The sequence below is a fragment of the Aspergillus foveolatus genome, assembly GCF_047715535.1.
Source record: "Aspergillus foveolatus strain CBS 279.81 unplaced genomic scaffold BDW70scaffold_2, whole genome shotgun sequence".
In the NCBI taxonomy this organism is placed as follows: Eukaryota; Fungi; Ascomycota; class Eurotiomycetes; order Eurotiales; family Aspergillaceae; genus Aspergillus; species Aspergillus foveolatus.
The window spans coordinates 264,739-275,512 of NW_027396066.1; the positions used below are offsets into that span (position 1 = coordinate 264,739).

General features: G+C 49.9%; 3 protein-coding genes across 3 annotated transcripts; 2 read left to right on the top strand and 1 right to left on the bottom strand.

The window, feature by feature from the left end:
* Positions 1–317: 317 nt before the first annotated feature.
* Positions 318–4,152, bottom strand: BDW70DRAFT_167571 (HECT-type E3 ubiquitin-protein ligase; the record flags this gene model as incomplete). The annotated part of the gene is made up of 2 exons (XM_073742261.1): positions 1,039–4,152; positions 318–989 (listed from the first exon to the last, which is right to left on the bottom strand). The coding sequence occupies exons 1-2, from the start codon at positions 4,033–4,035 to the stop codon at positions 318–320; spliced, it is 3,669 nt and encodes a 1,222-aa protein (XP_073600579.1). The 5' UTR covers positions 4,036–4,152.
* A 2,499-nt stretch (positions 4,153–6,651) lies between these two features.
* On the top strand, positions 6,652–8,040 carry BDW70DRAFT_126656 (uncharacterized protein). The gene has a single exon (XM_073735123.1). It carries the CDS (start codon positions 6,888–6,890, stop codon positions 7,905–7,907), a length of 1,020 nt encoding a protein of 339 aa, XP_073600580.1. The 5' UTR covers positions 6,652–6,887; the 3' UTR covers positions 7,908–8,040.
* Positions 8,041–8,833: 793 nt separating this feature from the next.
* On the top strand, positions 8,834–10,192 carry BDW70DRAFT_167575 (MCT family MFS transporter; the record flags this gene model as incomplete). The annotated part of the gene is made up of 2 exons (XM_073742262.1): positions 8,834–9,042; positions 9,088–10,192. The coding sequence occupies 2 exons, from the start codon at positions 8,834–8,836 to the stop codon at positions 10,190–10,192; spliced, it is 1,314 nt and encodes a 437-aa protein (XP_073600581.1).
* Positions 10,193–10,774: the final 582 nt, after the last annotated feature.

A 10,774-nucleotide genomic window follows, 5' to 3' on the forward strand; every position in this document is an offset into this window, starting at 1 on the left:
GAGGAGGGGAGGAGGAGGGAAGATCAAAGAGAGACGAAGACAAAAAAAAACTTAGACTGAAGGCGGTCCGCCCGATTGGGGACCATTTTTTTATTTTTTTATTTTTTTCTCACATTTTTTTCTGCTTTTCTCTGGCTTTCTAGTGGCGCTAGTCTGCTCTCGGCTAATCTGCAGCTGCCTTAAGGGCTACTGCCTCAGGCGTCGCTCCCTTATCGAGATTGGAACTTCGACGGGAAGTAGGAGCACCTTGTCTACCCAACATTCATAGATAGTACAGCGTACGAATGATTTGTCCATTAGGTATGTAGTCTAATATACTAACTCAGGTCAAACCCTGCCCCAGAATTTACCGCATACAGCAGCTTCTCCCGCAGAGTGCTCGCACTCTTATACCGCGGCAGTTTCAACAAATTCACACAGGTACTCGTACTGGGAAGCCGCTGGTCGTCCTCGCTCGAGTCACGAATGCTGAATCTCGGATTCAAATGACTGAATCCCAACAATGGAGCACGTGGAGTCGATGTCACAAAGCGAAGCACCTTTCGCCGCTCCTCATTCGTCATCTGCTCTAGCACTTCCCAAAATAGCTTAATTGTCGGGTGCTCTTCTTTGTCGTCCCCTATAGTATACACCCCACCGTATAATGTGTTCCGTCGGAGGTCCTGAACATCAATGTCGCCTGACTCGCCACTGACGAGGGTTTGCAACTCAGACTGATTAAACATTGACAGCCAAGATGGTTGGATGATCTGCCCCAAGCCTTGCAGGAAAGCATTTGTCTGCAAGGCAGGCTGGACCTGGAGCCGGTAGCGAGCGATATACGAGATATACACCAGACGGTTCTGGTTTGTGACAGCTGTATCGGAGCCATTGCTCTTCAAGTCCCGAGTGATTGTGCGACTGCCTCCGTCGGGCAACGGTATCGTGTCCGTAACGGTGAAATTCAAAGAAAAGTCTTCAACGTCCCCGGGATAGTTCTTCAATTGCAACTGAACGGAAAGTCAGCACAGATCATATTGCAAGAATATCATTACGTACCAAACCTTGATAGAGACCTGAATCCAGGTCCTTCAAGTCGTTGAGGTTGGCTCGATATGCCGTCTCGCGTTGAGCGGAACTCGTCCCGCCCGTCAAAGCCCACTTTAGCAGGAAGAACGGCGCGAAACTAACATCCACCAGAATCCCTTCGTAGAGACACTTTCCAATCACACGCCCTAAGAACTCATAGCGTCTGAGTAAGTCACGAACCTGATCATTCCACTCCGGAGTGTTTTCCTTCAATCCAAGCTGCCGCAGATTCTCCTTCCGTTGTTCGACAGCGACCGGGCTGGGATACAGCAGGTGTTGATCGTTCTCCTCGAACAAGCGTAGGCCAACTGTGGATTTAAACGCTTCGTTAGTTACACTGGTCAGGAATTCCTTGGTAACACCGCCGCCGTCAATGCCTGCTTCCGGAGCGTTGAACTTGTCAATGAAAGTGATCTGAATCGGCTCCTTCAGACCCTCTCCAAGCTCGTAGAATTGGTCGAACGCGTCATCGAACAAACTTTCACGGCGGATATTGGCATGATGGCGGCTGAGAATATCCTGCATCGTTGAGCGCATATCAGTCAAGCGGCCCATGGAAGCCTGCGCCACTGACATTCGCCACGAATCGGGGTCGATGAATCCGTGCCTTCGGCGCATTTGGTCGCGGTAGATGAACTCGCGGAATATCTGTACCCGTGTGGTAAACGGAATGAAGAATGGCATATTCTTCAGAATTTCCAGTCGTGGAGCCACGGCTTCCAGCTGTTTTCGGCGAGCAGCTTGTTGTTGGCGGCGTCTGAGAGCCTCAATTCGCCGCGCTTGTTGTGCACGACCCGTGCCCACGAGACCAAGTGACGGCTCCTCGTCGTAAGCGTCGGTCATCAAATCGTCAGTATCTTCTTCGTCATCGTCCTGAAGCTGGTGCCTGCTCTCCTCCTCAGCAACGACAGCAGGAATGAACCCTTCCATATCAAATCGACTTGTCATCAGCCAGTGCCCATCGGGAAGGAATTTGCGCCGTGAATCGCGCTCATGGACCATCCTTAAGAGGCCAGTCACAAGACCCTTAAAATAGTCTAGCGGTATACCAGTCACCCCAGGCAGGCCTTTCTCTTTGTTCTTGTTCTCAAAATCCCTGACACTTGCCAGCGTATCGAGCTGTGGAGTTGTTGAACTGAAGTAATTCCGGATGCCTCCGGCATCTTGAACCAGCTCATTCTCTGTCAAGTCTGCCGAGTTCCAGTATAGAGTGAATGCGAGGTTTTTGAGAAAAATTGTCATCTCCTTGACGTCATTTAGAGGAAGCGCGCTCTCCCTGGTCCACGATAAACGCGTGCTCGAGGAGGCAGTAAAAGAAGAACCGCCCGAAAAAAATTCATCATCATCCATAACCTTGAGTACGAAAGTGTACAACTCGAGAAAAAGAAGAATAATGGTCCACTCTTGGTCTCTGTCTTCTTGGGAAAGACCTGTCGGTCCAGAACTCGAGTCGACCGGCTTCAACAAGGGCAAGACCTTCGTCGAGTCCTGTTTGATAGCATCAAACACCTTGCTAGAGCGAGATGCCTGCCAAAAGTACTTGATAGCGGGAATCCGTGATTCCGGTCCCGCAGCATGATCACCCAGGGTAGCCGATCCCAGGTATAACCACATGCGGATATCATCGCCTCGCCGAGGGAAAACTCTCAGAAGCGTCAAGGCATAGTGGGCCAGGTCTTTAGCTTCTGTCGAGGCGCCGGAGCCGGTACTCGCGAGTTCGGTTTGTGATATATGAGTTGGCTGTAGTTGTGACAGCAGACCAGTTATGCTTGTTTGATTAACCAGGCTGAACAGTTGATCCCTTATGAACGGATGCAAATATGCATCTCTATTATCTTCATCAACGTCGGCGGACTCTTCCGCCTCCAAGCGCCGGGAAATCTGCAGCACTGTGGAATTCAGCAGTCTCGAAACGACCTTTACGAAACCAAGCTCCGGGGTGTGATTCGTGGTTTGGCTTCCTAAAGCATATCTGTGGAAGAAGATGAAATAAGCAAGCAACCATAGTCGAGAATCGACAGCGTCCGAGTCTTGGCTCTGAGCATGGTGCAGCGGCGCCAGTGCGGATGTCAACAATTTATAGTTAATGTTATTCGCCAAAAAATCTAGCGATCCCAGTTTTTCCAACAAGTTGGGGATAGTGAGATAGCTCTTAGCGAACCACTCGTAAGCAGTAAGAGTCTCGGAGGTGATTGGCAATAGCAAAGTAAGAACACTCTGAACAATGTCGGATTTAGACAAAGGCGACCGGCTCGATATTGAATCATGATTATTTGTGATGACTGCCATAGTAGAATAGTATTCCCGTGCAAGACGCGCCATCTGCTTGGGAATGAGATCTGTAAGGAACTTCAGAAGCTGTAGGAGCCGACCGATAGCGAATGCGGGCACATTTGGTGAACTTGCTGACTGCAAGACACGCAAGGTGATCTCGGCCAGACGCTTGAGAAGTATTGTCCATTCGCCGTCCGTTGCCAGTGACGGCACCTCGTGCAGCGTTTTCTGAAACGCGTCCGAAAAGTATACCAAGCGAACTATGTCACCGCCATTCCACGGCTCGATAAATTGGACCAAAAGGCGTAACTGAGACAAGCATGCCGCGGCAGATTCAAACGGAGCGGCTGGCTGCACTGCGCAACTCTGCTGCTTCGTCATGTCATCGAACGAAGGCAGCGAGTCTGTCCTTGCAGTCTCGTTAGAGTCCCATTCTGCCCGCCATTTCCCTCGCATTATCTTCCTGCTCCAATAGCCTCTCCATGTCCGTTGCACGACGCGGCTCGCCCCTAACCGGTCTCGTTCGAGCTGACGTAGCTGTCGCTCCTGCTGTGCGATCGCAAGGGTGCTCTGTGGACCGGGGCCGTGGGGGTTTTGTCTTCCGGATGGATATGCGGCGAAGGGGTTGTTGGTGCGGCCTGAGAGGTTCACTTGCCGTGGTCGGCGGGAGTTGCCCGTGAATGTCGTGAACATGGTTTCGTCGACTCAGTCGGAATCAGAAGTCCGCATGAAGGATTCGATCTGTTCGTAGTAAGTAATGCTATCTAGGGAGGCAGATAAACGCCACAGACCCCATGCCGCAGGATGAAGTGATGACTTATCGGGCGGCGATGCTGAGAAGGAGATGGAAAGTCGGAGTTGGTGGGTTTGAGATGACAGCATGCAGGCTTTGCACACGCACTGGAGCTGATACGGCCACTCACCCTCAATACTATTTGGGGCAACGAGGTGCTCATCGTCCAAGACACGCACCGTCACCTCTTCCACATCGCCTCAGCGTTCACGATCAAATGCCTGGCATGTTACAGCCCTGATTAACTAGGATCGCTGAAGTGGCTGGTTGTATCGAGTTCGGGACGAGGCCAGGATGAATTGCTCACCTATATATATTCTAGTACCAGATTATCTCTTATCCAACAAGAGCTTAGGATCAACTTCTGAAAGTGAACAAGAGTGACAGCCATCAAGCAAGACTGATAAGACAAACTAAGAACAGGACGGTTCCGGTTTTCGACCTTGTCCGAACCTCGTTGAAGATAGGTCGCTAAGGGCCATTGACGTCCTTTCTAGTCTCTGTATCTCTCCACGTCTTATCTCCAAGCAGTGGTTAGCAAAGTCAATGAAAGGTGTTGATATGGCACTTTATTGAATACAAGTAACCTTGAATGGTTGTTGACCATGTCTCAGTGTGAAATCTTGTTATCCCTGCTACCTCGCTCCATTCTGTGGACATTCTCTGTCTTGAGCGGCTTGGACAATATGACCTATTCCTGACCCCTGGATCCCAGATTTGGCTATGTAACGGGAACAATTGAGCTTGACTATTCGCCAGATAAAGGAGTAAGGCTAGTGCCATCAGTAGTTATCATGGGTCTTGTGGTGGCTGATGAATATGCCAGCCCAATCCTCACTGTCGAGTAATTAGTACAAAATAAATATCAGAATCAGGATCTCTAAGTTGGCTCAATTGGGTTTCGAGCCCCCTCACACTATTCCTCATGAGTTCGTTTTCAACGGACTCTCCAAGTATTCACCCAATCCCCTGTCCCCAGTGTATTAGATCCTCATCTGTGAGAAGACGTTGTGATCGCGGGATCTATATTGACGAATCCCTAGTAAGCTCTTCTGAACATTAGTATGATCTCTTCGATAGGAAAGAAACTTCCACCGGACGTGATGAAATAGGATTTACTCAAACCTCCTGTCGTGCAGTTTCTGAAGGCCGCAATACCCGGCTCTCGAGTTGCTTATGGTAGTTGTTGCATTCATGTCACAAGTGATTATTCTCTCTTGCGGGACATCTGGATCCCCCGGCAATCTTCGCAGTTGACGAACCTGCATCTCGAGAGAGCTGTCTCCTGAAATACATCACTGTCCAGTCCTTGTCCTGAACGCCGGCCGCCCTGACATTCTTGCTCTAGCACGGATAGTCTGCCCTCAGGCTCTGTAAGTAGGCCTTTGCGCCGTTGTATTGTGACCTGATCAATGTCGAAAGTTTCATCGAGACGATTGGAACTCTAGTTCTTGCCTGAGCCTTGCGGTTCGCCGCAGATGACGAAAGGAGTCAGGTTTAAGGACGTGATTGATGAAAAGGTTCGGGTCGACTTTTGCCCAATGGCTTTAAATACTTGATAGGAACATTGAACAGATGGTAAGAAATCAAGCAAAGAATGTACTTATAGCAGTGATCATTATAAAAGACCGTACCAGTCCAAATGTGAAGTTGTGGCAGACTCGGGAGAGCGAGAAACTTCCCACTGGCGTGGAGAAGGCCTCCGGTGACTGTTGAGCCCATTCAGGGATTGTGAAACCTCTCCAATCATTATTTACCTTCAGGTCATGAACACTCTTTCCAATCAACGATATATGGTTACCGCTGATATGAATATGTGGAGGAGCTGTCATATTCATGCTGGAATTAAACTTATTTCTGATCTGAAGAACGACATTACGCTAACAACAGAAGCAAAACAAGGAGGGCCAGCAGAGAGTATATAAGCCACCTTTTAGAGCTTCTGGAATTTGCCAATTAATGCAATCAAAATAGATATCCTATCGAACGTTTAGAATGATATTTTGAACAGTATATTCAGGAAGCCAATTGTTTAATGGTCGACAGGTAGAATCTTAATGGAACCCAGATAATAGATAGTGCATCTAGAAAACAGTAAAAATAGAAATAATAATTCTGAAACATGTGATAAATTATACGACACGTCTCCCGCTATCTACTTGGTAGCATAAAGTATAATGCTGATGAAATTATAGATGTACAATGACACGCAAATTCCACGGTTTACCATTAACGAAGCGGTTACCCAGATAGGTAGCCAGCTCGATCTTATTCAAACCAAGATTGGAGTCTTGGGCTTGGGACAGAGTTGGCTTCCGCTAAGCACTCATGAACATAGCCACTAATAACCAGTTAATCTTTCAGCACGGTTCTAGAGCCCTGCTGGGATTCACTTAGTGAAGACGCTTAACCTCGGACAGCTAAGCCACGTTTAGATTCCTGGGAGCGCATCGCCTCAGCCCCAATCCGCTTTTGGCGGTACCCGCCGCCAGCCTCTCTGGAGCCAGGGAAGAGCACGCCAGTGGACGCTTTCAGTGCCCTTGGACGTGTGTCAGATGCGCCGCTGATGCTAATAGAGCTTGGAATTCTTCAGCCTATTTAATTCTGGTCAGCTCACCTCTACTTCGCATCAGCTACGGTATGTATAAAGCCAGACTTACGCCCTCTCGGGCTCGGTGTCATAACCTTACCCTAAATATCCCCAACGCTTTATTCTTGCCTGGATTTCGATTACTGCGTCGGAACGGACAAAATGAACGAGTATTCTGAGAAAGACAGCGGGCCTGTGTCTCAGGGGGATCATCAAAGGCAAGGACAAGGACAGGGGTATGGGTATGGGTATGGGTATGGGTATGGGTACGACTATTGCCCTCCTCAACATCCATATCGACAACATGGACCTGCATATATCTATGCTCCTGGTACTCAAGCTCAACCAGCACCTGGTCCTGCATACAACTACAGCCGTCCAAATAACACCCCATTACCGAGCTATGAGAGTCGCAACCAGACCGGCTGTGGCAACAGCCCCTCGCCTCCGCACAGCTACGGCCATCAATTCCAAAGCTACGGTTGCTTCGGGCCACACTACCAAAATACCTACAGCCCTGCGTTTCATGGAGGCAGTGGTCCTATGCCCAGCCCATACGCAAACACCAGCGCAGCCGCGTCCCCTATGAACCAACCAAGCCCGGCCAATAGGCCCGGGCCCCAAACCCTCCTTCTCCGCAAATCTCCCTCAGCGGAGAAGGTGATTTTTATTCACCCTGTCGGCGCCCCCGTCACCTCTCCACCGTTGTACTGTCTAAGTTCCTCGCCCGACGCAGAATACGTTCTTGCGCGCGGCTCGGACCCAAACAACCTCACGGCACTCGTGGGGAAAGTGAAATCGCATACGTTCAGCAGCAAATTTGACATGACTGTGCGCGGAAGGACATGTGCCCTGAAGGGGTCGACCATGGGGTCGACATACAAGATGGACATTCCTGGGATGGGTAGTTACATATGGCATACGGACGATTTCTCGAGTAAGATGTGGCTAAAGGATGAGAACAAGAGTGTCCTTGCGACCTACGACAAGAGTAAAGAGAAGAGGACCTGGAAGAAGTTCCTTGGAGGAAGGGACCGCCAGTTGACTATCCATGGCTCGTTTGATGAGTTCTTCGTCGAGGTGATTCTTCTCAGTCTCTATGCAGTCAAGCTAGCTGAGGAGGCGGCTGATGAGATGGCGGAAGGGATTTTGGATGCTGTTACGGGGGTTGCTGGGGCTTGATATCTCGCTCCCCACTCTTCCCGCGGTCTTCGCACTTGACATTGAACTGGACAAGGTGCGCCTTAGTACTGGGTGATTGAAAATCTAGCAATATCTCGATCTATTTTTAAGCAGAGGGATTAGCATGTTGGTCGTCTTCAATCTATGAACATCCTGGTCCTGAATAAAATGTACCTCAGTTGGTATAGCGGTAAGGTAACATTATTGTCTGGTCCCGGTCTGATCAGCCTTCAATATGCAGTCCAGCCGCAAATAGGTCAAGCCGAGTCGAATCACAGTCAACTTTCACGACGAGCGAAGGTAACTGGAGGGACCACTTGGTAGCCGCCTGGTGGTCGATTCAATGTAATCACGCTTGCCGTCGCAAGAGGCAGTGTAACGTATCCGCAACAGTCGGGCTGACCGGACGGATGGACATGTCGAGCTATGACGAAGTAGGTGCAGAGGGCTCTCGAATAAACAGGCGTGCTGGAGGCGGTGGAATTACTGCGTATGGCCGAAACACGTCGCTACCAGCTGTGCGAGGGCCAGACACCTGAGGAGAGGAGCACCAACCGTCAGCATTGAATAGCTACTTGAAGTAACTCGGGAGTGGTGTAGCAAACCAGATGGGGATTGGCTGGATAGGGAACACAGGCGCTTCATGGCAAAGATGCCCAAATGAGAGGCGAGCGGCTTCGGCGAAGGGAACTATCTCTATTTGGTGTATTTCGTTGGTGTTGAGAACGATGAAACAATGATATCTTTAAGGTATTTGAAGGAATGACGTTTGTAGGTACGAGGGAGAGGGACGGGTTACAAGTTCAGCGGCGGACTATTCGTCCGGGCTCAGCTTTCGACTTGGCCCGGCGACTTTGTACCTTGTGTTCCCTCACCAGCTTATAAATTAGAGATCTTCAGACCCTCTTATCTCAATCCATACCAAAATGACTGACTCTAGCAACGTGTCGTATCAACCTACCACCGACATGGCTGAATCGTCTCAGACCGAAGGGGAGAAGAGGGAAGAGAAATCTGTGCCCAAGCAAGAGGAGACGCGCCCCAACTTTCCAGAGGGAGGCCTCAGAGCTTGGAGTGTGGCATTGGGCAATGCTGGCGTCATGTTCTGCACTCTAGGCTATATCAACTCCTGGGGGTACGTAAAGGGTTGTCCATAGCTGCTCAAAACTAATGTCTGCAGTGTCTACCAGGCCTATTACGAAGCAAACCAGCTCCGCAGCGAGACCCCATCGGCCATTTCATGGATTGGCTCTCTCCAGACGTTCTCTATCCTCAGCGCCTCTCTCGTAGGGGGCCCTATGTTCGATCGATACGGCGCCAAAGTCATCTACCCTCCAGCCGTTGCATTCGTGTTCACCATATTCATGACGAGTCTGTGCAAGGAATACTACCAGTTTATGCTGGCCCAGGGGGTGCTTGGCGGCATCACTCAAGGTCTCACTATGACGCCGGCCATGGCAGCAACGCCGCAGTACTTCTTCAAGAAGCGCGGTGTGGCAATGGGCTTGGGAGTCGCCGGCGCTTCCGTTGGCGGCGTTATACACCCTATTGTGTTGAATCAATTGCTTACCCGAACTGACCTTGGCTTTGGATGGTCCGTTCGCATAGAAGCCTTTTTGATTGCTGTGGTCCTGCTGATTTCGTGCCCTGCGATTCGGGCCCGCTTGCCGCCGCGCAAGAGCAAGTTCCTTCTTCCAAAGGCGTTCAAGGAGGCAGGGTACACATCGCTTATCATCGGCTCTGTATCCACGTTTATGGGGATGTTTACTCCGCTCTTCTACCTTCCGTCTTACGGTATCTCGAAGGGAATGTCACCAACGCTGGCATTCTATCTCAGCGCCATCCTCAACGCCGCCTCTTTTCCTGGCCGTATCGTGCCCGCAATCCTTTCTGATCGGTTCGGCAAGCTCAACGCCTTTGCCGCAGCCGGAGTAGCCACAGGTATACTGACACTATGTTGGCAGCGTGTGGAGGGCAATGCCGGGGTTATCGTCTTCACCGCGCTCTTTGGCTTTGTTTCAGGAGCAATCATATCAGGTGGTACAGTCGCCCTGGCCATGTGTGCCAAGGATCCGAAAGATATAGGGACCTACATGGGAATGGGAATGGCATGGACCTCGCTTGGAAGTCTAATCGGGCCGCCTGTCAGTGGTCGCTTGGTGGACACTGATATGGGGTACAAGGCAGTGGCGATATTCGCTGGTACGGCGTCTCTAGTTGGAGGCTTGTTCGTGCTGCTCATTGTGAAGCCGTTGAGTGGGTTCAAGATTCTGTCATTAGGTTGATACAAGACTTGCCCATAAGGTCTGAAGATGGTTTCAGCGGCGCCATAACTTGTCTTGCTCGGTCAAAATCTGATAACTAATCTCGGCGCTTATTTAGGATTTTTTTTTTTCTTTTTTTTATATTGCGTAACTAGGAGAAGCCTTAATGCTTATCAGCACTAGCTGCATGATCTTTCTGGTCGATTATGTTCTCGTTAACACGTTACAAATGAGTTTGAAAGAAAAGGCACCAGACACCTTGCCCAGTCTGCTCATATTTCCTTTCATACGCCTTCTGACCTTTTTTACCTTTAATAAACGACCCCTGAGCAAAGGTAGGCAACAGGTTCAGGACTCTGAAGATCTAGGGCCGCAAAGTGTTGCTGGAGAGGGCTGGGAAACTTGAAAGAGTTTAGTCAGTTGATGAGGATTGCGCTTTTGCTCTCGACCTTTTCTTCTTGTCGCCATCCTTCTCCTCGTCTTCCAGATAGCCCCTAGTGACCCCTAAAGGTTATCAGCACAGATAGCAAGCAATGTCTGAATACTGACTGCCAAATTCCCATAGTTATGATATAATTTGTTTTTCGTTCATTGCGGATGTCC

What these genes read in the sequence shown, in the direction of transcription:
- BDW70DRAFT_126656 (XM_073735123.1), top strand. Translation starts at nt 6,888, where the DNA reads ATGAACGAGTATTCTGAGAAAGACAGCGGGCCTGTGTCTCAGGGGGAT.